Genomic DNA, 26,657 nt, shown 5'->3' with positions numbered 1-26,657 from the left:
CATCTCGACACAATTACACTTCTTGCCTCTGGATGACTTGTCCTCCTCAAAGCCACAAGTTGCACAACTCGTTTCTGCGAATCTCTCTACAGGTAGATTATCGGTCAACCCGACCGCCCCAAGTTTTCCCCATTATGCAACACTAGCAAGGAGAAACGGATAGACAGACATACATATCTCTTCAGCACCTCTTGCAATTGTACAATTCTTACCAACCCACCCACAATAGGATTGTAGTTCAAACATCTACCCCTAGCGTATGAATATGGGCTTGATCGCAATACGAGCGTGGAAGGATGGCTCCTATTGGATTGGGAATTGTTATACGCCTGCCCGATCTCTCTATTGTTGTGCGATCTCATATGCAAGTTTGACGTTAACTCCAGATGCTTTTCTAGATCGTCACGGAGGCTCCCTCCTTAGCTCCTAACGGGCACTACTATTGGAGCGGGTAAGCCCCCCCAGACGTAACTTTCCCAACTCGATAAATAAATTAGACTTCTCACGTATATAAACTCACAGTCCGTACCTAGCTCAGTAGCTAAGGTGCAGTAGGCTACCTTAACACCGGGGCCTTTCTCTATTCACGGGCCAGAGTGCAGACAAGATAAGGATAAGGTTTCCATGCATCGCATTCCATCGAGATGCTTGACATCTGACATAAACCCAGTCCTTGATGACTCAGAACGGAAATCAGATGCGGATCTACTGAATCATTTAACGGCGTGAGCATGGAGTGTGCTGTGTGTGCAGCAGAGCCCTTGCCCAGCCGCTTGTTGGCCGCATCGTATTCCGACTTTGGTAAGGGTTGTTAATCCTGCTGACAGCTGAGACTTATAGTACACCATCCTATTTAGGAACTTGTACCTTACGTAGTTCTGAAATTAGAAGTCCTGTGGGAAGAAAAATTTGAGGCGGAATTTGACATACTAAATAATCTAAGTCTCTACAGCTAGCGAGGCAAGAAGGAAAGAGGGGCAAGTCAGTCATTTACGTCTCTATTTTCTGATTTTTCATCAAGTGCAAGCGCAGTTCCTTTCCATCGACGCGCTTCAACCAAATCCTCTAAAAAAATTCGGCATGTCTAGACTTCCGAATCAGACAGACTATCCGCAGTCTTGTACTGGTGCTAGTTCTGAATGGAAGGTTTCCGAGATTAGCCCATCCTACCTTAGAGCCATGACTTCCTATTCCTACTCGTATATGCCTATGTAACTTACCTTATGTACCTCTTGCCTTATCCCCATGTCTTGGGTCCACTAGATGGAAGCAAAGATCTGACTGCAGAAAATCACCCGGCTCTGCAGATTCCCATACACCGCTATTAAAGGCAAAAGCAAAAGAAGACCCTGCAGAAGACCCTGACTGACGGTTGTCTTGTTAAGCCTGCAAGTAACCATGTTCTGTACAGAGGGCTATCTGCGGAACGGTAACTGCAACCGTTGGTGGAATATCTAAAGCGAGTGCTTATAGCACTGCGTTCATGATCAGAATCAGCCAAGAACGAACATCTTATTACCACTGCAGTACAGATTCTAGGAACGAGAAAGACAAGCCCTAGAAAATGAATGCGACGAAGTCTCCTGCTGCCAAGGGCATGCTTGGTTGCACAACAGCCTACCATATGCCAAGAGTATCTATCTAGACAAGCTAAAAGTCCGGCATTCGTTCATTCGCAGTGCATGATGGAATGCAGATACATACCTACAGACCCAACTTTCATTGGCCGGCTGAAAGATTATATACGCAGAAAATGCTGACTGGAAACCCAATCCTCCCCCTTCTACAGTAGGCCTCGGGATATTCTCCGTAGACTGCTAGGCGCGAAGCTACCTTGCACATCATCAGACCATAAACTCTCTCTGGAGGACCTACAAAAAATTTGCTTGTTTATTTGCGCTCCGTGCGTTCATGTTGCAATGTGTTGTGCATTAGCACCTACGTATTTCACCGGGGCACTTCACTGGAGAAGAAAGAGCCTCTTGCGAGATCTTGCTAACGAATTGGGCCCCGCATTACTGTACATCATCTATATCTCCAAAAGCAACACTTGAGCGCCTGTCTAGTCATGAACCTAGTCGGTATTAATCATTGGATATCCTCTACTTCTATTTCATCTATGCCCATATTAATTTCTTAAAACTGTGGCCCAGTTGCTCCAGCAAGCCAGTACTTTTTCGCGCTTCGGCTAAGCTGATTATATCACCACTCTCGACAAGGCTCTTTCTCTCCGTGCCGACTTCCAGCACTTGGCCGTGAAGTACCATGCGCTCTATCTCCGAGCAAATCGCCTTCACTTGCTCGATCTCGGTCAGTCTGCTTTCAGTCCCTTCCGCAACCGCATCTCGAGATGGCAAAGCTTTCAAAGCCAAGAGCCGGTTTGTTGTTATCGTTGGACCAGAGTTCCCTAAAATACCTGCCAATCCTGATGTTGGCAGTGGGGTGGCAGTTCCTTTAGGCAAATCGGTATCTGTGCGTGATACGCTGGACATCGACCGCGTGTTCACTCTAGTGATATCATTCGCTCCAGCTTTGTACGTGACAACAAATCCGACGTTCCTCTGCTCGTCGGCCTGCGAAGCAGACAGCGTAGATATGATGAACGTCCCATACTTTAGGCCAATAACATGTTCCAATGACACTCGCTCAAAGGATGACACTTTCTCTAGGTTCCAATCAAATCTACACGAGTATAATCCCGAGTCTGTCAACAGTAAGACGGACTCTTCGAATGGCATCGATTTGATTGTGTTTGGGACTTGCGGCGTGAGAAGCGTCCAGCCGCCTATAAACTCTTCATGCTCGTCTGCAACAACGAGTTTCCGGCATACCTCAATGGCTTGTTGGCGCATCTTATGCATAGAAACCGCGGGGTCACGGCTCATCATAGATGTTTCAAAGTCTTCAAAGACAACTGATGTGACATTGCCAAGTAAAAAGTCAATTGCTGCTTGGCTAAAGTAATCATTGACGATTCTTAAAATCACGTCAACTTTAGCGCTCAAGAAAGTTTTTGATGATAGATACGCACCCGCTATAGAACCTAGAGATGGATAGTCCCATGTCTGTCAAGGCACCCTTATAATCTCTTTTCCTTGTCCGAGTGAAGTCGCCTTTGAGCGCAGCGGTTGATGCGTATTCTAGAAAAGTAGGGGTATTAGCTTTAGATCTTCAGGAAGGGGTTTGAAGTATGGCAAGATCCCAGAAGCAGTAAGGTCTCCTTGAAGGAAGAGCTCTCGAAGCGTGTTTCGGGACTCGAAATGCCTAAAGAAATAAACGAGATCCCCCAAAGCCTTACGTTTTGAGATAGCATCGCCATTATCTGCCCATAGTGTATTGAACCACTGCGTTGTTTGGTCTTGCTGGAGGCCAAGCTCAATGCCCTCGGTCTTGAGCTGCAATTCCAGCGCTCTCTTCCCGAACGAGTTTTGTACTACGTTCGTTCGGTCAAGGCAATCCATGCAGTTGGTTCTTAGCACTCCACATTGTGTCGATAACTGAGCGCCATCCAATTCAACCGTGTAGCCAAAAGCGTCTAATTTCTTCGCAAGCGCATCCATAAGCAAGCTGACATTTTCAAACTTCATTCCTCGACAGGCTGAATGGAAATCGAACCACTCAAATGCTAACGGCGATCCCTTGATTCCGCCCGACTCATTCAAACGAGCAACTAACTTCTCGTATTGTTCACCGACGATGGCTTCAGGTCCATGTTTTTCTACCAACGAAGCCACCTGGACTGAGCCATACCTATCTGAAATGTTGTTAAAATGTTTGACAAAAGCTTGGTAGTTTGTCTCGGTGGAATGCTGTATCTGAGGGATGGGTTTAAATGAGTATGGCGACTGTGAGAAGAAGACTGGAATGCTGCCACGAATTTGTACAAATGAGTGTATCTTGCTGGAAGGGTTCCATTTAGGATCAGAGAGGATTTGTTCGGTTTCCACTCCGTTGGCTGTATGGCCTTCATCATCAACCCCTCGTCGTAGGTATCTCAGACCCGCTCTTTGCACTGATCTTCGAGAGATCAGAGTTATCAGATAAGACTTCATAGAGCTACTATGATTGGTCTGGGGGTCTTTAGGCTTATCTAAGCATCCATCGGTATCCGGAACTTGCACGGTATCATGGAGCCCGTGAATTGTGGATAAATTCACCATCTCCATTGAAGACTTTTCAGCTCCATCAAGGCCGAGAACTGGTTTGGGAGGGTCAGTATCCATCTCGAATTCCTGTTGACCGACGAATCCTTGCATCAGTGGTAGGACAAATGAACTTTGCCCTGCATTAATGAAAGGCTGCATGATGTTCTTGTTCCAAAAATATAGAGGGTCGACTTGAGTATGAAGTGGGATTTCAGAGTTTGTCGCTCGACGATTCAGGAAACTCCTCGTAATATCATAGTCGTATGAGTAATAAAAACTCCGAGATGAGCCGAAAAGGATTTGAGTTGTCCGTAATAGTTTTGGGAGTAAGCTTGCAGCAGAATCTTTAGGCTTCGGGTCTCTTGGGTTCGAGCTCATGATGTTCTCGACAATAGGGCTTGTATTGACTGGCACTGGAGAAGTCGAGGGGTCGTCAACATCTGGAGTTGCCGCAGTCATTCCAAGGTTCCGTCGTTGGTCTGCTGTCCATCCCTTTTTCGAGAACCACTTCTTTGCAAATCGGCCATAGCCGCCCTTCCGTGAGATGACATCCTCCGCTATACTGCTCGTCCTCTTATGTTCCGCGGGGTTTGAATCTACGACTGCTGGATGTAAATCCTCGTCATCTACATCGTCGCCAACCGCAGCAGATATCTCTCCCTCTTCAGCCTCTGAATCGCTGTCATCCGTGTTGTGGTTATCGACCAATTTTCCTCGTAATGATGTCTGGGTATGGGTGATGGATGCGGCGGCTTCCGCTCTCGATGCTAGTGGAGTTATGGCAACTTCAGTTATGCAAAAGATCGGTTTGCCTTGTATCAGGGCCACTTGCTGGCGTCTCGTAATCGATACCAAAAAGGAGGACTTAGAAACTGTCAACAAACCTGCAAAGTATGCGTTAGCTCTTTGTGTTCTACCAAGGACCGAATGCAATGTTAGACCCGTAGAAAGCACTTAAAATGCGAAGACATCCTGCAAATTATCCAGTAGAACCAAAAGCGAGTTTACTGACCTACGATCCCAAAAGCCTCGAAGTTCTTTCCACCGCCCTCACTCTCGCTCTCGCCCTCGCCCTCGCTTCCATCTTTCAACACTGGCCCGATGTGGTGATTATTGTATGCAATCTTCGTAGCAGGTACTGGGCGCTGTCCCTTCTGCGCCAGTGGTTGTAGAATGATCCCATCAACAGCGGCGGAAATAAGGATTTTCCGCGCAAGGCCAGGCATACTGGCGCGTCTTATGGAGTAAGCATCGAGTATGCAAAGGAGGGTTTGAACTAAAAGGAGGGGTAGGGAGAGAGGTGGGGTTGGGGGGGATGTTGTGTAGTAGACTGGACTGGACTGGATTCTTTCACGAGACTAGCCTAGTGAGAAAAAGATTCCCATGACGCTGTCACTATCGTGAATGAATGACACGGCAATAGAGAAAATATTGATTCTGATTCACACAAACTTGCCCAAGTAGGTAGATAGTATATTGTAACATTTTTAACGTCGCGAGTCTGTTTTTCTTCTGTCCTGAGTCGAAGAATCATTTCTTTCTCTCTCGTAAAACTTTCAAAGGTCGCAAGGTCTCCATTTATTTTATCCTCCCACCTTACTTACCTCGAGCTTACCTTGGGCTGGAGATAATTTGCGGCACTTACCGTACTACTTTATTATCAACTTTTAGTTGCTTAACGCTTTATAAAAATGTGCCGGTTTTTCTGTCCACCTCTGTCCCCCTTCCTCTCTTAGACATATCTGCTAGGCGCGAAAAAAATACACGATCAAAAAGAGTACCTAATTTGATTTCTAAACACCTACTTAGAATATGTCCCTAGAAAAAGAAGTATAATGTGTTGAGTGGTAAGGTATTTCCTATAAGGAGATATTCTATAAATTCACCTTGATGCTACGTAAAGCTGCATTTTCTTAACAAATAGAGTTCCTGTTCCGCTATCGATAGGGGAACTAAAGCTTCTTAACGGAATAGTAGTTACAGGAATCGGACTGGGTTAGTAGTACATTCGGTATTTCGGGGTTTGTTTATTTATCCTTTGAGCTTTTCGCTCAACCCGAGGTTACCCACCATGATCATCAGGTTGGAGATTTGGAGTTCCGAGTCCGAGTACATATAAATGGTTACCGTTGTGCAAGTCGGTACTTGATATGATGCATGGGTGGCATGTTGTGGAGGACCCTCCCTACTGGGCAGCCCAGTATCGGCAATCTCAGCGGCGATTGGAGGGGAGGGATGGGGATGTAATTCCTACCCCGGTTTTATTGAGCGATGCCGTCTTTGGCTTTGTCTTACTGTGTACGAGTGGCTAATAACAAGTGTGGGTGTCCGCGTGGATGTGGAGGCGAGTGCATGAAGTCGTGAAGTTGGGATCTCACTACAGTAGGTAGGTAATTATAATAAATACCGGTAATAATGGCAGCTTTTGAATCTACGATACAAGGATATATCTTCACTGGAGGCGCTTGATGCTCGGTGTTTCAACCTAGCCGTACTGTACGAGACGTATCCTTGCATGGCAATCTGAAAATCTTGTGTAAAAGATGGGATTCCGCCATGCTCCCACCAGCCAACCCATGCAAAAGGGCCGCATCAGGGCTTCATTCCCGCCAGTGTCCGATGGTCCGTGGTGATCTTGAGGTTCTAGCCCCTGTGACTTCAAGACGTCCCCTGTATTTTAGGGTCTAGCGAGCGCTGTAAGAGTTAGGATGATCTGACAGTTGAGCCTAGAGCCTAGCTTTCTCGTTCGGTGCTGCCTCCGGTTCTGGGCGGTATCGCATTTTGTACTGGACTGTACTAAGCTTTACTTCCATCGTACTGTATCCTCGTCGCAAACAGCCTCGAGTCAATTCCAACTTCCAGTTCGAGTGCCACAACAACAGCCAGCTTCCATATCAACTTATTGATAACTAGCAGACTATGGCTATTGTGGCTGTCGAGAAATGATGGTATTGGGACGTCCGTCGCCCGTTTGATTCTTTGATCAAGAAGCCGAGTTCACAAAGAAAAGAAACGACAACCAGCCAGCCGACTGTTCCTACACTTTCGAGCTACTTGCCAAATCGACGACCTCTCCCAACATAAAGCCCGAACGCGAACCTCCATATCTCCGGTCGAGTTTCTGGAACATGGGCCCTGTCATATAGGAATCTCAGCCTTTCGTTACGTTGCAAGCCACTCCCAAGCTCCAGTGGATGGGCAAAAGAAGGGAGGGCTTTGGGAATACCCGCAACATATGCATCAAGGAGAGCAACATACTGGCGAGCCTGGACCAGGAGTCGCCTCCTGGGCGGGGCATTCAAGATGCGAATTGGCATTAGAGAGCAGCTGGCGGTCGTCGTTTTACTGACGGCTTTCGTACCTCTCGCTGTGCTTGCGATTGCAACCTGTCAGTCAAACTTCCATACAAAAACACCATGTTTTACTACGTGAGCTCGGGAGCTGAGAGCTATGGCAGGAGCCAAGGGAACTGATTTCACAGTATGTGGGATCCAGGCTCCTGACACAGCTCCCGGGCTCTTTAGCTATCTTGACCATTTCGGGTCTTTATCATACTAACACGTTAGACAGGGATCAACAATCATAACTTCGTGGTCGGCGTCACATCCCAATCGTTGTCGCTCACGGCAAGTCTGAAGGCGGCTCAGATTGCCGCAGATCTACTCTTGATCCAGTCAACATGTAATACTATTACCACCAGAATACTTGTTCAGGCTTCTCTCAAGAGCTTCTATGCGGGCAATACAAGTGCGAGCAACTTTGAGTAAGTTTCGAGAGCAGAGAAATATGGACCCCGGAACTAGCTTTGTCCCTTTGCGATTCCAGCGGTCTGGTTTCACTTCGTTGTGTTTCGTTTGTTTGCTCAAATTTGACGCTAACAGAAGGATTTAGTGACGCTCGTACCGATGTTTCCAGCGCCTTAGCTAGCGGCGGACTATCATCTCTTCAACAGGTGATAATATTTTCTCGAAATGCTACGGGTAATTCGACGGGACTTTTGAGGGTAACGGGCAAGACTTCTGCAATCGTCCTGCCGTATTCATCTTCGAATGGCTCTCCAGTCATACTTGGCGATGATGACGACGAGATGGGTTACCCACCTGCACTCTATCCGAACATAACCTACAACTCGACGTCTACACCAGACCCACTGGATCCTTCTGTTAATTTCATGAGAGCTACTGCTTTCTCGGACTTTCCCTTGAATCAGTCATCTGTGCTACTGCTAGGTCCAACACAAGTCAATGCATCATTCGCCCTCATTTCGGTGACTTTGCCACTAATTGATAACTCGAACCCAGATGTTGTACTCGGTTTCATGACAGTTGTAGCTGCTGCATCTTCCCTCATTGACGTCACAACTTCTCGAGAGGGCCTAGCAAATTCAGGTGTTGTGCTTATCGTTGGATCCAGTCGGCGCGAGAATCATTTCACATATAGTGATAGACCTGCAGACGGAGCCTATGTACCAGCTCCTGGTGTTTTGAAATCTACCAAAGTCAAGTTTATCTTTCCTCCAGATAATTCACAGTCCAGACACAATGTTTACACATCAAACTTAACAAAGTACGGCGCGTCTAATTTTAGCATGGGTTCTTATCCGGCGGCCTTGACTGGATTTGGGAAACGCAATTCGCAGGTCAATCATGCAGGTAGTCTTTTGACGACTAAAAACGAAAATAATGTGTCAGTCAGTGTGGGATTTGCAAGACCGAACACTTCCCTGGCTGATTGGCTTCTCATCGTTGAACAAAGCCACGCGGAGGCTTGGGCACCTGTCACGACGCTTCGCAGAATCTTATACGCATGTGTGTTTGGGACCATGGGCTTCGTCATCCTTGTGGTGCTACCCATAGCTCATTTCAGTGTACGCCCTATACGAAGATTAAGGGATGCAACAGAGAAGTCAATCACCCCTATGGGATATACACCCAGTGGAGGGAGTTTGCGGTCCGAGGGACTCTACGATGATGCTTCTGACGGAGAAGCGGATTTGGAAAATCGGCCTGGCTCAAATTGGTCAAAAAGGGGAGTTTTCGTAAGATTGAGATATCTAACCACTGTTGGCCGACGGAAGACCAAGTTAGAGCATAGCGAAGAGGAGAGGAGGAGAGGTTTCAAAATCCCAGCGAAAGTTCCAGACCGGAAGCACTGGATAACCGACGAATTAACAGAATTGACGAGTGAGTAGCTTCTAATCCGCTCTATGGTGGGAAATAACTAATCGAATCTAGCCACCTTTAACAGCATGAGTGACGAGCTCGTCCTTCAATACCAAAGTCTCGAAGAGAAAGTGGCCGAACGCACACATGAGCTTGAGATCAGCAAGAAAGCTGCTGAGGCCGCCAACGAGAGTAAAACTCTATTCATTGCAAACATTTCGCACGAACTGAAAACACCCTTGAACGGAATTTTAGGCATGTGTGCAGTATGCATGGGCGAAGATGACCTGCCCCGAATAAAACGTAGTCTCCAGGTTGTCTATAAGTCTGGAGACCTTCTCCTGCATCTTCTGAACGATCTTTTGACCTTCAGCAAGAACCAAATTGGCCAGCAACTGAGTCTAGAGGAGAAGGAATTTCGATTAGTCGATATCAAGACGCAAATTCTGACTATCTTCATGAAGCAAGTTCAAGAAAAGAACATTGATTTTGGAGTTCGGTTCATTAGTACCGATGTTGAGGGAAATGCCATTCTCCCGTCAGAAAAGGTCCTTCCTGCTCTTGGTCCACAAGGTATGGGCAGGCTGAAAGATATGAGGTAAGTCACATTAATATACCTTTATGCTTAAAATCCGTCGCTCGTGGTTGAAAGAAGCTAACTGGTCCAATAGCCTCTGGGGTGACCAACATAGGATACTCCAAGTTATCATAAATCTTGTTAGCAATAGCCTGAAATTCGCGCCGGATGGCGGCAAAGTAGAAGTCCGAATTAAGTGTCTGGGTGAAGCCGAGACTGCCAGCGACAAGGATAGGAACTCGATGGGGTCCGGATCGAAACGAAGCTCACAGCGCAATTCAAGGCCTCGCCATGGTTCAGGCCATGGCTCAGGCTCAAACACATCTCAAATATCAAGGAACCCCAATTCAGCTGGAAGCCCTGCTGGGACTGCACTGCTAATCAATCCCATGGACCTCAGAGCTACTCCTCGAGTGCAAGTCAGGGAACGCTCGCCAACACCACCACCCTCGCATGTCAAAACCTTTATTTTCCAATTCGAAGTGGAAGATACAGGCCCTGGAATTCCTTTACACCTTCAAGAGCGTGTTTTCGAACCTTTTGTGCAGGGCGATCTTGGCTTGAGTAAAAAATTCGGAGGAACTGGCCTTGGATTGAGTATCTGCTCACAACTTGCCGGTCTTATGGGTGGTGATATCTCTCTTGTATCCTCACAAGAACCGCCGAGCGGGACACTATTCACCGTGAAAATCCCTCTAAAATTTGCGAAATCCAGAGCACCATCTACTTCCAGCTCAGACGTATATGGATCTAGGCCCGTTAGTGTTTCCAATGGTGTACAGCCAGAAGGGAACCCGGTAGCTACAGCATCTAGTGAATCAAGGCAAAGCAGCGACTTTGAGAAGGATACACAGCCTAGGCTCATTGGACTTAGCCAGCCATTCTTTTCTTCGGTGTCTGCACCATCCCCCAAGTCTAAAGATGCAAAAGAGCCCCTTGCAGTACTTGGCAAAGCGACAGGAAAGTCGGCAGGAAAGTCGGCAGGGAATTCGGCAGTAAAGTCGACGTTGAAACTTCGAGTCTTGGTAGCTGAGGTGAGTGTGCCAACCTCAGCGGAATTTTCCCCGCTGTACAGTCTTGAACCTAGCCAGACGCACTCCACATCCAAATTTACTCATATTGAGAAAGGCGATACTGACTCTAACCAGGATAATTTAGTCAACCAGGAGATCGTCATTCGAATGCTCAAACTCGAAGACATCTATGATGTTGAGGTGGTCATTGCGAAGGACGGCAAGGAGGCTTACGACATTGTCAAGGAAAGTATGGACAAAGGCCAGTACTTTAACCTCATTTTCATGGACATCCAAGTAAGTACATTAAACAGTGCTTGATTATATTCGATACTGATGTATGTAGATGCCGAACCTTGATGGCCTCCAAAGTACCCGGTTGATTCGTCAAATGGGCTATTCAGCACCAATCGTTGCTCTAACGGCCTTTGCAGAAGAAAGCAATGTCAAAGAATGTTACGACTCTGGTAAGATCTTCCCGCCCATTGAAATATCAAGCTGACTGGAAACGCTAGGCATGGATCATTTCCTGAGCAAGCCGATTCGTCGGCCTGCGTTGAAACAGGTTTTGAAGAAATTTGCCACTATACCGGAAGAGACAGAAACTTCTTCATTGACCGGAAAAAGTGACCCTCGAAAAGCAGAAGTGTCTACGGCACCCAGCCCACCAGACCTTCCTACTATATCACATGAGCATGGCACAACTCAATCCTAATCCTAATCCTCCCTGCATTTTCGCCTTCAGTCAGGCCGACCTGCCACATTTCTTTTACAAAATTCGACTTTAATATGAAGAGATACAATACAGTACATACGATTTTCCTTTTTCGACAAAACGATGGGCGCATTGCGGAGTTATCATAAACATACACGGGAGGATACCAAAACTGCAGCGATGTTGCATAGCCACTGTACTTAACACTTCTATAGTGATCAGTGTCGTTTATTGAGCGATCTTATGCATAGCTGGAGGCGGGCTCTTTTTGGTGTACCAGAAGAATATGTACGAAGTAGGAGCAACGCGACGCGACGACGAGGAAGTGGGAAACGAGCAATGTAGAGCAGCAATATGAAACAACGTTCCTCAATTGAGAGGAGCTCTAAAGTCCCAACTCGATATTTACGCCTCAGCTCAAGGGTGAAACAGGCGCGCTTCTCCCCTTTCCGGCAATGAAATAAAGTCAAAACAAACAACAACGAAGTCGTTGCCTCGCCACAATAAAAGCCAAGACCCCCCACACGCGTTTATTCGCGTCAAAGTCTCGTGTCGATTTTCAATGGATCCTCAACGCCCAGCCCCCCTCTATTATTCCATTGGCCAACCCCAACGACACTGCAGCCCAACCACTCACCCTATACCTACCTATATGCAAGCAGCCCCGAAAATCCCACGTTTCAGCATTTTCCATTGGCCGACCCGCTTCGAAGCCTTGAAACAAGGGCTGCCAAGGCATGCACCTCCCCGCTACGCCACCGCTCTTTCGATCCAGTAGACGCGCTTATCACGAAAGTGTCGCGATGGGAACTCGGTGTTGATGTGCATTTGCGCACTTGAGCTGCATGCTCTAGAGGAAAGAAAGTGAAGATTCGAAGTGATGTGACTCATGTTTCAGGTCACGTGGGGATGGAGAAGAGAGATTTGGGGACGGGGAGGAGGTATATCTGGTCGTGGAGGGAGCTGCTGTTTTGGCCTTCTTAATGTTTGATATTTATCCTACTTTGCGCGGGTTTTTTGTGGTGTTGAGAGCCTGGTTCAATTGAAACATCACTCACGCACTCACTCAATCACTCACTCATATCTCAAGAGCCAACAACAACCATTAACAACTGTCGCAACTTCTTCAATTTGTCAAAACTTTCTGTAAACCGTCTTGTATACTTTGTGTATTACAACCAGCAATAGTCACATCCTTTTTCCAAACGACATGCGCAAGTTATGGCCCACGCCAGCCCAATACTCCTCCACCTTTGGCGGGACGATGGCATTCGATCAGCTCTCCTCTCGCACATGGACACAGCTTCCATCTGTACCTTGCGCCTCACCCAGTTCGAATTCTGCGAGCTTACAACTCCAGCTCTTTTCACCCGAACCCGCTTAACTTTTACACCATCCGCTCTTATACGACCGTCTCGTCTTGAGGCATTGTCTCGAATTGGGCCGCATATTGAGCACCTTACATTCTCCATGCCTCATAGCGAGGCTACCTTCCTCCCACCACTTCTAAATCCAATGAATGGTCACGAGGTCAACTTCTTATATACCCCTCATACAACAGTCACCTCAGTCACCTCGCGGCCCAAATATGGAAGCCCGGAATTGGGGGATCTCTTGACGCAACAATATCCTCCTCTCTTCCACGCCGCTACCAATGTACCAGCTTTCATCAATGCTCTGGCACAGATGCCCAATCTTAGACATCTCACTATATCATGTCCAGGACAAGATCCAGCGCAGAGATATCGTCGAGATTGTGTCGACTATGCACTCATAAGTCTGCGCATAGCCATTGAACGGGCCCCGATGCTTCGACTAGAGAAGCTCTCGTTACGCCAAATACATCCTGCCGGCCTTCAGTATCTCAGGCATCATCCAGGGTATGGATGCACGCCATCTGCAGGGCGCCGGTGGAAACAAATTAGGAAGCTCGCCATCACCATGGACTCTTGGGACTTCCTGGGTCTCAGGCCCGGACTCGACCATCTCAAAATCCTGGATGACTACATTCGGAATTTCTCGGCCAATCTCGAAAAAGTCAGCTTCAGCTGGAATGGCAGGAAAGGACCTTGTCCATTGACACTGTTCTCCGATCCGCTCTTTGCGCCTCCGAGAAAAGCTGCAAAATTGTTTGCTGAAGTCACGTCGCCCATGTCACCATTACCAGCTGCACCTCCTCGCCCGTCCATGACTTTTCCCAAGCTCCGCTATATGCAAGTTCGCAACGCCACAATGTCCGTAGAGCAAGTTTCGGACTTCGTGTATGAGCATCGGCACACTGTCAAAGAATTCGACTTTGAGAACGTCTTTTTGATCAACGGCGGTATTTGGGAAGATGCTCTCGCGCCACTGACTAGGATCAGTGGTAGTGATGAATGGTTATCTCAACAAAGCGGCTCGGAAGTTGAAAGTTCTATGAGCTCGCACGGCCAGGATGACTTGGATTACTTGTTCGGGGAGCTCGAGAAACCCGAAGTCGTCGACTCGCTATCTGGTCTTCCTGATGAGATATTCGACGATGAAGCCACAAAAACCTCGGTCCAGGTCAAGAAGAAGCGGGTCCACAGACGGCGCAGACGCAAGCATCATCGGGAACACAAGGAGCCATCAGAAGATTTGGCGATATCCTATCCCATATGCATCCCCAACCCTGTGGTGGATGTTTTACAGCCCACAACATTTGATCCCAACGTGCAAGGTGTTCAGCGCAACTTTCAACAAGACGCAGCCCAACAGGAGCTTGCTGATGACCCCGAGAAAAGGGTATCGGCGTTGAAGAAAGCGAAGGAAGCCGTGCTGAAGCAACTTGGGCGGGAGTTTTGTAAGAATCAAGAGAGGAAGGAGCACATGAAAGGTTTCTTTAAGAATACTTGCTCTTCCGGGTGGAAAAGCAGGGCGATGGTTGGGCACGAAAGTAGTACGGCTTTAGTTCCATTGATGTTCAGTCGCTATTAGGGTGCTTAACCTCTTGTTACGAGTAACGAATTGATGATTGAGAATAAACTTGGTGTCGATATCCTCGTGACCGTTACAGTGACTTGCTCCACTCCCGCCCATTGTCTCATAACTGAAGAGACCTTGACTTTCGTGCATTCATACGCGTTTGTAGAGGTGCACCTGATAACGCATATTCTCCAACGGAATCGGGTACCGTAGGTCTTCAGGCATCCGGAACCATTTCGAATCCTCAGAGACAAGTTTCACCCAACTAGCGGGGATCGGTTTCTCGCCATCTTCCTTAACTGCCTTGCTGTTCTGTGCCTCCAGGAGAGTGTGATTCATAAGCCAGGACATAGGATACTTCTTGGCTTCGGTTCCAATATTTGTCTCCGAGTAACTACCAGGGCTATCAACGACCAGCAATAAAGATCCTGGTTTAGCAGCCATGGTCATTTTGAGGAGAAACGCAGTTGTCTTGCCAATGGATGTTGTATAAAGCTCATTGAGGGTAAAGAGGAGGGTGAGGAGCATTGGTCCTTTGCCGAGGACATCATTTAATTGATCCTGCGTGGTCTCAAGCACGTCTTTGGAGCGAAACGTCGTAGACATGTCTCCATCGGCAAGGAGTGCTGAGTTGGCAGCTCTTGCTGCGGCGCTTGCATACTTTGATAAGATTGGAAGTTTGGTAAGGCCGTTGTGAAGTTGTTGCACAACATCTTCCCACTGGGCTATATCGAGAAGTAGGAGATTGACTTTGGGAGAGTTGTCCGAGATTGAGAGATTCGTCAGCATGGATGGCTCTCCATCCGTAAGACTACCTGTCCCACGATTTTGCATGCGCGAGGCATCACGCATGTATCGGGAAAATCCACCAAAGGCAAGCACTTCTGCAGAACCGCCTCCAAAACAGGCAGTGTTCAGGCCGGGCTTAGCTACATCTGCTGAGTGAGTGGCAGGATCAAGGTTGAGGTTCTGTGAGTCTGTGTTCGTCTCGGTAGTTTTGAGTGTTTCTTTGCAATCAGGTGACTGTTGAATAATCTCAGTTAGATACTTCCGAATGTCGGCCAGAATGGTCAGGTAACAGAGGGCTCTGCTTGGACTCCATCGAACAGAGTAGGCTTCCAAGTACTCGGTCTTGCCAAAAGCTCGTGAGAAGTCCCTTTCGTATAAAGCTGTCTTGACTTCTTGCAACAAGGGCTGCAATGTATCTGATGTCAAGAGACCAGGAAAAGCATCTCTGAAGATATTGAGAAGTAATTGTTGTAGTTCAATGGGTATGGTGGGGTCTTTCGCGGAATCATCGTTCTCCTCATTGGTCTCCGTACTCGTACTGGTAGAGCCTTTTGCAGACTTCTTTTTCGGTTTTGGCGGTTCTGGCTTTTTGACATATGAAGGACCTTTCCACCCGGGAAAGCCATCGGCATCTTTTCCAACGACCTTCCCATAGTTCTTTGCAAATTTGCCCATTTTTGATTTGTGTGGAGTTATGGTTCGATGCCTCGTGATTTGTTGCAGGAAGATGGATGGATGTCGAGAGAAAAAATCCTCGCTTACTGTGTGCATGCTCTAGCGGGGAAATACAATATCTCACAAGGGTCTCGGCCAACGTTAACCTCAACCTCAGCCCTCAGCCTCCTCTACCAGAGACTCAAAGAACATCTGGAATCTGCAAGAGAGAGAAACGAGGTCATGCCGGACGCTGAGAAATCACATGGCATCAAAAGTTATGTGAGAACACGCACCTCCACCCCACTTCTTCATCCAATGGATGTGAAGCTATTCCTCACTTTCCTGTACCGCAGTTAGTCAGTTGTATCTACGTGAAGTCAGCTCTTGGCTGTGTTGAAATCAATTTAGAAGTTGCAAGGGCCCTAAGTCTCGAGTGTACTTGCTCGGTCGCGGCTTGTCAAAGCAGCTTTATTCATGCTGGCGGCGTCAACCCTGTGCCGGGCAACTTGAAATGTTTATTCGAGGGCAGTAACCATTTACTAGTCATCCTATCTAATCACACTTGTATATGTCCTTGTAGACCTAGTATTAGAGGGGAGTAGAGAGAGACTAGTAAAATCCTCATTGACATCTACTTAATAGCTGCCCATATCAAAAACAAGCCCTTGTAGTATATCCTGCGTTCCAGTCACTGCACTAAACATATATTCCTCCTTTCAGAGACCCGTAATATAGCAACTGAAAACTCACCACAGAAGGAGAGAACGAACCATAAACACCCTTGAAAGTAGTATGGTTATTTGAACCATGATTGTGAATTGCTTTCTGGACGCATCTTCATCTGCCATTCATACGTAACGAATACTGGACGCTATAGATATACCAGACGGTAGATGTTATTCCAAAAAAGGTGTATTAGACAGGCTGCATCACAGACAGAGCGCCGCCGCAGCAAATTGTATGGAGCTCGGGTTTTTTCGAGGACAAATGAACCATCCCAATCCGGTACCATGGCAGCCAAACACTACTAAAAGCGATCCACTGGCAGATCCCCATTGAACACCTTTAAAACGGGATTGTCACAACACATGTTTGCTAATTAGCCATAATTAAAAGCTAGTAATCGATCTCTCCATATCATAATACACACCAAACTGTGCTAGCTAACACAGGAAGGCTGGTGCTGAAGATTTGGGGTGGGTACTTGAACAGGAGCAATGTGAGTTATTGAAAATATCGAGAAGAGGTTCTTGGACTTGGGCATGAAAACCTCTCATCCAAAATGCCGATGCTTCGTATTGTGTGAGAGGATCGTCGACATTAGACCAGAGCACCATGTTTACAGCACAATCAATGCAGGGGGAATGAGCAGTTGCACTAGTATATATTGTATTCCGAGTTTATCAATTTCCCGCAAAACCCGAGGCCGCAGCCAAACGCCAGTTGCTTATGGTACAACTCAAATGTGTGCCTCCATGTCTAAACCTTTAGATCATGAGTCTCTCGACCTTGTCCTTGAGGGTCCGGATCTGGTTCATCAGATCTGATGCCTCGTTGGTGGTAATGCTAGCCGCAATCACAGCCCTGCTGACACCACATGCACGACCTAATGCGGTCTTCGATGGAACGTAGACATATGCAACATTCTTGTCTTCGCAGAGTAGGGGAAGGTGGAGAAGAATGGCCAATGGAGCTGTATCAGCCGCGAGGATGATGATTTCGGAGATACCACGGTTCAGTGTCTTTGTTGCTAGTAGAGGTCAGCATATGGAAGACCTGGATCTAAGAGGGATAATATGCGAACCTTCATTTGCTCCTTTCTTAAGTTGGCGAAAGTGCGAAGCTTGTTGGACGACTGCGATAAATTAGCATTATGTTTTCAGCAAAGAGCAAGAGGCGAGATGAAACACTCTTCGGGAATCCCAACGTGGGGAAACTAATGAGAGACAAAGAAATGGGTTGCTTACTGTCGAGGATCTCCTGGGAAAGAGCGCTGTCGGCGACGGGGAAAGCTGGATCGCTGTTAGCAAGTGTTCAGAGCGTACAAAGTACGATATTCTATTTGTCAGACCACCGAGGATGAGGAGCGATATTCAAACAAGGAAACAATTTAGATATAATCTCGAAAAGATGAGACTTACCCGCGGAACCGTTTTGTTCTTCAGCCATTGTTGGAAAGACTTTTGGGGACTTCTATAGAAAAGTCAGTATTGCGAAATAGAGCTTTGGGTGGGTGGCTTGAATCGGCGCGCAACATACATTTGGTGGGAGAAGGGTATCTGAAAAATAGAAGTGAGACCTGCAGGGTTCCTTGCGTTGGCTCGCCCTGTTAAAGTTGAGAAATGATTTGGTGGTTGGTGGAGGAAATTTTGCACTTCGTGGTTGAAAATATAAAAAAAGCTTGAAGCCGCGTGAAATATGGCACCAACCTAAAATGTACTAGCGTCCATAAGCTCTTCTTCAAACCTCCTCGAACCTCATCATCATCACCATCCGGACAACATCTCTGCAAGCTCAACCCCATCCCCAAAATCTCAACCCACACGTGTCGACCTTCACCAAGCTTTAAGAACATTCCGAAATCTTCTACCAAAGCTTCACACAACCGTCAAAATGGGAGACGTGGTCGATAGCTTCGTGAACTGGTCAGTACTTCCATTCCTTCAGAAGAGCGTCGAGATAAGCTTTATCTTGCAACTAGACCTCTTGGAAGGCTTCCATACAACTCAATCCTACTTAAACATGTGCTAACATTGTCTTGTTGTGTAGCCCGGTGTACGCGGTCAGTCTCCCGAAATCCTTCCACTCCTGAACCTCTATCATCAACCATCGATGCATACGCGAATACTCGATGTCTACCATCGAATTTATCATGCTAATATTTCTATAGCCATTCTTTGGTGCAATGGGCTGCACCTCCGCAATTGTTTTCACCTGTTTCGGCGCCGCTTATGGAACCGCCAAGTCTGGTGTTGGTATTTGCGCTATGGGTGTTTTACGACCTGATCTGATTGTCAAGAGTAAGATGGAAGATGCTTCGAGGTTGGAATCAATAAACTGACTCGTGCGCCAGACATTGTACCAGTTATTATGGCTGGTATCATTGGTATTTACGGTCTCGTCGTGTCGGTTTTGATTTCGGATGGACTTAAGCAACAGTTGCCACTGTACACGGGCTTCATCCAACTCGGTGCAGGTCTTAGTGTTGGTCTAGCTGGTCTTGCTGCTGGATTCGCCATTGGTATTGTGGGTGATGCTGGTGTACGTGGTACCGCACAGCAACCTCGTCTCTTCGTCGGCATGATTCTTATTCTCATTTTCGCTGAAGTCTTGGGTATGAGTTGCCTTTTATCCTCTCAAGACAAGGATGCATGTGCTGACACATCATAGGTCTTTATGGCTTGATCGTTGCCCTCCTGATGAACTCGAAGGCTAACGTCGACGTTTCGTGCTAAACGAGCTCGCGCGGAAGAGAAGGAGGGCCAATAGACAATATGCGAACGTGCATCACCTCCTGAGGCTATTTGGGAATAGTAGAAAATGGCGATGGAGGGAAAGAAATGGCGGGATTGGAAGGGTTTTAGGGAGGCTATGAAAGGCAAATTCATAGCTAAAACATCTGTACTGTTGCCGTTCCACAAATACTGGAGTTTTTGCTGCATAGAAGTAGAGGGTGGAAGCGGAGGGTGGTCAGTATGGCCGTGTATGCTAGTATTTCTCATGGTATCAAATGTTATTTCCGATATCAATTTCCCAGGTATCGTGGGGGAAGAAGAGGCCTTTTGAACGTGCTGCCATCTCGGCAACCATGTTCGGCAAGGGAGGTATTAGTTGACAAGGTATGGCCACTTTTCAACATATCATCACTTTCCATATGCAATTTACATCTGCACATACCCACAGCTGACTGCTTCAAAAACACAACTTGTGCCTATGGGATGAGAGCAGCACGAAAACTAGCTTTCATTCCGACTTCCGATCGGCATCTACTTCATCGCCTGAATGTTCATCCGGTACCACCCCGCAATAAAAAGCCCCCCACCTCCTTGCTTCACCACAACACAAGACCCTTCACCTTTTCGCATACTCATCAATTGACCTCCTCCACCGCCTGCAAGATGCGTCTCCCATACAAAGACCCCGAAACCATATCTTCCCCCGAAGACACCGCCATCGTCGACCGCGTGCGAGCCCGCCGTACTCCGAGACCCCTCCAACCGCTCGATCTCACTCTCCTACACTCACCGGCCGTCGCAGACGGCTGGAACTCGTTCCTCGGGGCCATCCGCACAAAGACGACCCTGGCTGATGATACAAGGGAGATTGCGATATGCAGAGTAGCTGTGGTGAACGAGGCATGGTATGAGTGGATGCATCATGCGCCTTTGGCAAAGGCAGGAGGTGTGAGTGAGGAGGGCATGAAGCTGCTTGGCGAGAAGGAGCTAGATGGCAAGAAGGAGGGCGGGTTGAGCGAGAAGCAGTGGGCGGTTGTTAGGTTTACGGATTCTATGACGAGGAGTGTTAAGGTTGATGATGCTGTGTTTGCGGAACTCAAGAAGCACTTTTCCGAGAAGGAGGTTGTAGAGATTACGGCTACGGTTAGTTTGACTCTACACAATGGTTGGAGTATGCTGATGATGTGTTTCTTGTTTAGGTTGCTGCGTATAACTGCGTTAGTAGATTCTTGGTTGCTTTGGATGGTAAGTTGCCTTTTCTTGCGCATGAGATTCGGTTGTTGACCCCGTTTAGTTGGAGAGAAGAACAGTGTTAAAGGACCTGGGCATTAGCAGGATATGATAAGATATCATGAGAATTGGCCGTCGGAACGAAATCCAAAGTATAGAGAAATATAGAGAAGTGGGGTTTAAAGAGTATGTATTCTTGCAGGCATTGTATTATTAGATACATCCCAATGAGAAAGAAGTGCTCGCAAGAGCTGTTCTGACCAGACTCCCACTTTCTCTCATATTTGAAGGTTTTGAGATCAAAACGTGTCTATATTGTTCAAATCTGCCCATTGCATCCCATCATATCATTAGAATATAGTGTTCTCTTCGTAGTTCTCTTCGTAGTTCCAACCAAATAGTTGACATTTTCTTGCAATGTCCAGATCTTTCTAGCACTTCCATCCGCACTGAGGGTCTTTTCACAAATTTCTGCCCGTCAATTGAAAGTAGCGCTTAAAGTATTCTCCTCAATCCGCCATCTGGTCCACTTCTCGATTTCCCACCGTAACCACCTGCTTCGACGGTACCTTTCCGCGACGTTGAAATGTCCATTGAACTTCAAAATAGTCTAGAGAGTATTTGTCAGTTCTCAAATTGGGTCCTTGCGTCGTTAGGGAACCGTGGTGCTTTGCTACAATATGAATACCCTGATATCCTGCTTCGAGTAAGTTGGGCTGTGACAGTTACACATAGAAGGATGCTCAGACCCCGCAATCACAAACACTACCGCATGACAACTTCAAAGATGTGAAAATATTTTCCATTCGTTTTACCCCATCAATACTTAACCCCGAGTTTTAATCCAGTGGCAATCAACCTCGCCCACAAGAATGCTATGAGGCCCCCAGCATAAACAAGCCCAACAAAAAAGATCAAGCCCCCATAGCTCCCGTTTCCAACATCGAGTATCCTTCCCGCGATCGGAACACCCGTCAAACACCCTAAACTCACAATCGAGAAACACGTACTATAATACCGTCCATAATTCTCAATACTACACAACTGACTGACACAAACAGGCGTAAGGCTAATATTCGAACCGCTAGCAAAACCAAATAACAGAGCAAAAATGACGAGGCCAGGTTTGGTGTTTCCAACAGGCAGCCAGACACCAAGGACAGCCGCGACGGTAAGGATTATGGCGATGACGGCCGTGTTGAATCGGCCTATCTTGTCGGCAATGAAGCCAGGAAGCCAGCGTCCAAACACGGATCCTAGATTGAGAATGGGGAGCACCAGGAATGAGAATGTGGGAGAGAAACCTTGGGCGAGGCTGTACGACGTTACATAAGTGAGGGGAACGAAGAGGGCGAATTCGAGGAGGAAGACTCCTAGAACAGTGGTTGCAAAGGCTGGACGAGCGAGGATGCGGATATCTGGTCTAGCGTTTGCGTCCGGTGAGGGTGGAAGTCTGCCTTTGATGAAGATATTGGCGAAGAGGCAGAGCATTAGTGAGATGCCGGCGATTACTTTAGTGGTCCAGGAAAAGCCAATCTTGGGAATTAAAACTTGTAGAATCAAAGGATAGACGATCCCTCCGAATGCACCACCAGTCGTTGCGATTCCGGTGGCAGTCCCTCTTCGTTTATTGAAGTAATGACCGACTATGGCAATGGATGGAGAGAAAAGGAGGGCGGATCCGACTCCGCCAAGGATACTGAAGCACATTATGAAGTGCCAGAGCTCTACGAATCGTCAGTTTTACCAACAAGAAAGAAGGAAAGAAAGAAAAAGGAAGTGAACGCGCTATCAACATCACGTCGGGTTCAAAGAACGGTAAGAACCAATGTCAACCTTTTAGGCCGCATCTTCCCATCTTCGAACTGGAAGTTTCAACTGACCTGTACAATATCCTACAAGAGTCATACTGAGCACAACAAGTATACTCCCAGAAATAACCAAATATCGCGGACCATATGTATCGAAAACCGGACCAACGAATAGGCCAACTCCAAACGTTAGGAAGGCGTAAAGACTGAATATCCACCCCACAATAGAAACATCAAGGTGTTGCAACTGATGACTTGAGATATGTTCTTGGAATGCCCCCATTGTATTCATAATTCCGAGCGAGGAGAAAAGAGCACACCAACTCCCAAACACAACTAGCCATGCTTTCCCCCCACCTTCTGGAAAGCCGACCTCATCCATCAGGCATTTGCTAACAAGAGATTCTTTCGAGTAACGCATTTTCTCTGTGACTTGGTCTCTTGGATCTCGAAGTGGTGATAAATGGAAGTCTGCAAACATTTTGTACAGCGTCGAAAACAGAAACATAAGTACTTAGCTAGAAAAGCATCGAGGGAATGCAAGTCCTCCAAAATAGAGTTCTGGAGGTTCCGGAAGTAAGGTTTATTCATATTGCCTTCATTGCCTACCCATATTTTCTCGTAGGAAGGGATCGAGGATGCTCCTTCCATTGAGTCCACTCCAATAGATTAACGAAAACATTGGAATGTAGTCAATATTAAATAGCGTTAAGGCACAAATGTCTTTAAATACCCTTGAATAGGGCTTTCCACTTGGAAGCCCTTGATGAAGCCCTTGATGAAGCCCTCGTTGGCATCACACAGCATGATTATCGGGAAGGTTTTGTTCGGGCAGGTGAAATAATCGACCGTCCCCCCCTCGCCATCAACCCCTAATTACCTGGGGAGTGGAGATTTAAGATGGTAATAAGGTAGGGGGAGACCGTTGATCTCGAGGGAGGGAAGGGGAGGGAAGGGAAGAGTGATAAGTAATTATTGGCAAACTCGCACATCCTCGGAGAAACGACTGTCACATGACGACAATGAAGCCAAACTCATGAAGTCAGGGCTTTACTGTACGCAGCAAAATATGCCTGAAGAAAGCCAAAGCGTTCTCAGTAATAAAGCTTGCAAATAGACAACTCAAACCTCTCTCTCTCGGCGTGAGTCAAAGACAGCGCGAAGAGGACAAGGCAAAAGATGTCCCGAAAGGGACATATTTCCCCGAGCATCAAACTCCACATCCCGAGAAGATGGCGAGAATCCTTATTATTATATCCCGGTATCTTTAGCAAAGCTTCCCCATATATGCCGAAGGAATCCGATGAAACAGCAGGTCAAGAGCGGAACCGCAACCCCCCAAAAGCGAAGTAAATCCGAAGAGTCAATCAACGTAGCCCGCAGCACCCACCCCCTCTCCAACCCCTCATCGCAAAAAGCCAAATCGAGCTTCTAGTCAGAGCCCGCGTATCTACCCCTCAAATACATTATACTGTGCCATTTCCTCTTCACCCACCTACATCATTCCTCCATCAACGTATCTCTTTTGCGTGTCCTGAAGCAACGAATCCATCTCTGATAACAGAAGAAAAATGTCGACTCAAGGAAAGGTAAGCAAAGCCAAGCCAAGCCAACTTTTACCCCGCTATCTATGTAACCGCGATACTGATTGTTCTGGCGTGTTGAAATAGACCATTACGTGCAAGGTTAGTTATACACCGTCTATCTACGAATATTCATCACATTGCGAGAATATGAAGAATAACGATTTGGGGGTTGAAAGGCAGCCGTGGCGTGGGAAGCCGGAAAAGATTTGAGCATCGAGACTGTCGAAGTCGCTCCTCCAAGAGCCCACGAAGTCCGAATTGAGGTCCACTACACGGGTGTCTGCCACACAGGTATGCCATCACATCAATAAATGCCTGCATTGGCATGCAGTAAAGAAACGATGGTAAGCTGATTGGGATTATACAGATGCGTACACGCTTTCCGGAAAGGATCCCGAGGGAGCCTTTCCTATCGTCCTGGGTCACGAGGGAGCTGGTATCGTAGAGTCTGTTGGAGAGGGCGTCACATCCGTCAAAGTAGGAGATTACGTTGTTGCACTCTAGTACGTCCCATATCATGTCCCACCTTAACGTACGAGAGTTGTCATTAATAACATGCAAACAGCACACCCGAATGCAAAGAATGCAAGTTCTGCAAGTCCGGCAAGACCAACCTCTGCGGCAAGATCAGAGCTACCCAAGGCAAGGGCGTGATGCCTGACGGCACCTCCAGATTCAAGTGCAAGGGCAAAGATCTGCTGCACTTCATGGGCACATCTACATTCTCGCAGTTTACCGTCGTAGCCGACATCTCGGTCGTAGCTATCACCAAGGACGCTCCTATGGACCGAACGTGCCTGCTAGGCTGCGGAATCACCACGGGCTACGGCGCCGCCGTCGAGACGGCCAAGGTCGAGGAGGGCTCCACGGTTGCCGTCTTCGGCGCCGGCTGTGTCGGTCTGTCAGTTGTGCAGGGCGCGCTGATGAGGAAGGCGGGCAAGATCATCGTTGTGGATTTGAACCCCAGCAAGAAGGCATGGGCTGAGAAGTTCGGCGCGACGGATTTCGTCAACCCGGCTGAGTTGAAGGGCCAGAATATCCAGGAGAAGCTGATTGAGATGACTGATGGAGGGTGCGATTACACTTTTGACTGCACTGGAAATGTGGGCGTGATGCGAGCGGCGCTGGAGGCTTGCCATAAGGGATGGGGTCAGAGTATTGTTATTGGTGTTGCGGCTGCTGGACAAGAGATCTCTACACGACGTAAGTTTTCGTCTCATCATTGGCTATTCTCCGTCCAAGTTGCTAATATGGATATAGCTTTCCAACTCGTTACTGGTCGCGTGTGGAAGGGATGTGCGTTTGGTGGTATCAAGGGCCGCTCACAGCTTCCTGACCTGGTCGATGATTACATGAAGGGCAAGCTCAAGGTTGATGAGTTCATCACTCACAGACAGGATCTCGACCACATCAACGTCGCTTTCAATGACATGAAGGCCGGAGACTGTATCCGTTGTGTGGTTGATATGAGGAAGTAGGGTTAGATAGGATTACATGTATATGAATTTAAATGAGCATAGTCCAAGGAATATGAGGGTAGATTGGTTGCTTGATGGGGACTCGAGAATAGTTAAACTCCAAAAGCATAATAGTTTCTATAAAGCATGGTTCAACAAGACGTCGCAGTGAAATATCTCAAAATGATATCCACTCTGTATCCAGGTCGGGCTAATTACGTGGGCCACGTAATACAAGAATCATAAGATTTCCGAAAACAACAAACAAGTTTTTAAAAGTTATTTCATTATAGACCCCGGAGCAGATCATCATACGCCCGCTAAAATCACCCAGAGGCATGGGAAAGCTGTAAATACAAATATGTGGATGCCAAACCCATCCCATCGCTCGAAGAAACGCCACCACCACCAAATAAGCCCCATATACAAGTGCAGTGACTGGCTCCGAGCGCCAAACCAAAGCATATCACCTATATACCCTTGATGACCTGTGTCCGCTCAGCATTAAGCTGTGCCGCGTTCCGGTCGTGCGATTCCTTCTTGCACTGTGATTCATTACACGTCAGCCAAAAGCTCACAATCTAAACCAACGAGCCACCATTGCACAGGAGTGATGTTAGGACCGGGGCAACTTACGTCTTCCAAACCATCGCACTTGTGGTCCTCTAGAAGCCGGTGCTTCCCGCAGTAATGCCCGTTGCAGAACCCACAGTCCCCAATGATGCGCTGGGCACCCTCTCTACAGTCCTTGTACGTGCACTTGATCTTCTTGGGTGGCATGCCGCCCCTTAAGGGCAGTGCTAGGTGTAGGGTTGACTCTCGCGGGATGTGGTAATCGGACAGGGTGGCGTCCGAGGAGGAGAGGTGCTTGCCGGCGTGCACCAGGCGGAGGTCGCTTTCTGGCAAGGACGTCCGGACTGATAGGAGGGTGGTGAGGTTTTGAATGGTCAGGGAGGAGGGGACTGTCATGGCGATTGCTGTGGAGGAGGTTAGAAGGCGTTGAGAAGAAGGTGAAGAGGGCTTACTATTGCCAGACACGTTCTTGACGAAGATCTGCATTGTGTCGGAGGGTTCTGGAGATGCGCAACGAGAGCTTGAGGGTGATGAATGCATTGTG

At 47.5% G+C, this 26,657-nt stretch overlaps 10 protein-coding genes across 10 annotated transcripts; 5 read left to right on the top strand and 5 right to left on the bottom strand.

The window, feature by feature from the left end:
- Positions 1-2,117: 2,117 nt before the first annotated feature.
- On the bottom strand, positions 2,118-5,371 carry INPP5F (Phosphatidylinositide phosphatase SAC2; the record flags this gene model as incomplete). The annotated part of the gene is made up of 4 exons (XM_031145014.1): positions 2,118-2,976; positions 3,032-3,140; positions 3,299-5,029; positions 5,158-5,371. The coding sequence occupies 4 exons, from the start codon at positions 5,369-5,371 to the stop codon at positions 2,118-2,120; spliced, it is 2,913 nt and encodes a 970-aa protein (XP_031009997.1).
- Positions 5,372-7,595: 2,224 nt separating this feature from the next.
- On the top strand, positions 7,596-11,612 carry tcsB (Two-component system protein B; the record flags this gene model as incomplete). The annotated part of the gene is made up of 8 exons (XM_031145013.1): positions 7,596-7,625; positions 7,712-7,908; positions 8,037-9,328; positions 9,380-9,905; positions 9,979-10,918; positions 11,033-11,194; positions 11,244-11,364; positions 11,413-11,612. The coding sequence occupies 8 exons, from the start codon at positions 7,596-7,598 to the stop codon at positions 11,610-11,612; spliced, it is 3,468 nt and encodes a 1,155-aa protein (XP_031009921.1).
- Positions 11,613-12,833: 1,221 nt separating this feature from the next.
- Positions 12,834-14,567, top strand: LHYA1_G000018 (uncharacterized protein; the record flags this gene model as incomplete). The annotated part of the gene is made up of 1 exon (XM_031145012.1): positions 12,834-14,567. One exon carries the CDS (start codon positions 12,834-12,836, stop codon positions 14,565-14,567), a length of 1,734 nt encoding a protein of 577 aa, XP_031009922.1.
- A 138-nt stretch (positions 14,568-14,705) lies between these two features.
- On the bottom strand, positions 14,706-16,019 carry BMT6 (25S rRNA (uridine(2843)-N(3))-methyltransferase; the record flags this gene model as incomplete). Its single annotated transcript, XM_031145011.1, has 2 exons — positions 14,706-15,578; positions 15,663-16,019. The coding sequence occupies 2 exons, from the start codon at positions 16,017-16,019 to the stop codon at positions 14,706-14,708; spliced, it is 1,230 nt and encodes a 409-aa protein (XP_031009913.1).
- Positions 16,020-17,488: 1,469 nt separating this feature from the next.
- SNU13 (13 kDa ribonucleoprotein-associated protein) lies at positions 17,489-18,170 on the bottom strand (the record flags this gene model as incomplete). The annotated part of the gene is made up of 4 exons (XM_031145010.1): positions 17,489-17,751; positions 17,806-17,856; positions 17,969-18,013; positions 18,143-18,170. 4 exons carry the CDS (start codon positions 18,168-18,170, stop codon positions 17,489-17,491), a joined length of 387 nt encoding a protein of 128 aa, XP_031009914.1.
- A 444-nt stretch (positions 18,171-18,614) lies between these two features.
- Positions 18,615-19,456, top strand: vma-3 (V-type proton ATPase 16 kDa proteolipid subunit; the record flags this gene model as incomplete). The annotated part of the gene is made up of 5 exons (XM_031145009.1): positions 18,615-18,646; positions 18,771-18,783; positions 18,892-19,021; positions 19,075-19,335; positions 19,392-19,456. 5 exons carry the CDS (start codon positions 18,615-18,617, stop codon positions 19,454-19,456), a joined length of 501 nt encoding a protein of 166 aa, XP_031009915.1.
- A 663-nt stretch (positions 19,457-20,119) lies between these two features.
- On the top strand, positions 20,120-20,788 carry LHYA1_G000014 (uncharacterized protein; the record flags this gene model as incomplete). The annotated part of the gene is made up of 3 exons (XM_031145008.1): positions 20,120-20,599; positions 20,656-20,701; positions 20,751-20,788. 3 exons carry the CDS (start codon positions 20,120-20,122, stop codon positions 20,786-20,788), a joined length of 564 nt encoding a protein of 187 aa, XP_031009916.1.
- A 717-nt stretch (positions 20,789-21,505) lies between these two features.
- MCH5_0 (Riboflavin transporter) lies at positions 21,506-22,978 on the bottom strand (the record flags this gene model as incomplete). Its single annotated transcript, XM_031145007.1, has 2 exons — positions 21,506-22,413; positions 22,570-22,978. 2 exons carry the CDS (start codon positions 22,976-22,978, stop codon positions 21,506-21,508), a joined length of 1,317 nt encoding a protein of 438 aa, XP_031009917.1.
- Positions 22,979-24,068: 1,090 nt separating this feature from the next.
- Positions 24,069-25,561, top strand: FDH1 (S-(hydroxymethyl)glutathione dehydrogenase; the record flags this gene model as incomplete). The annotated part of the gene is made up of 5 exons (XM_031145006.1): positions 24,069-24,086; positions 24,260-24,374; positions 24,451-24,586; positions 24,649-25,286; positions 25,344-25,561. 5 exons carry the CDS (start codon positions 24,069-24,071, stop codon positions 25,559-25,561), a joined length of 1,125 nt encoding a protein of 374 aa, XP_031009918.1.
- A 449-nt stretch (positions 25,562-26,010) lies between these two features.
- Positions 26,011-26,653, bottom strand: TMC1 (AN1-type zinc finger protein; the record flags this gene model as incomplete). Its single annotated transcript, XM_031145005.1, has 2 exons — positions 26,011-26,085; positions 26,177-26,653. 2 exons carry the CDS (start codon positions 26,651-26,653, stop codon positions 26,011-26,013), a joined length of 552 nt encoding a protein of 183 aa, XP_031009919.1.
- Positions 26,654-26,657: the final 4 nt, after the last annotated feature.

The sequence above is a fragment of the Lachnellula hyalina genome (genome assembly GCF_007821495.1).
Source record: "Lachnellula hyalina strain CBS 185.66 chromosome Unknown contig00001, whole genome shotgun sequence".
Lineage (NCBI taxonomy): Eukaryota > Fungi > Ascomycota > Leotiomycetes > Helotiales > Lachnaceae > Lachnellula > Lachnellula hyalina.
This window is presented reverse-complemented; position numbering and strand designations above follow the sequence as displayed.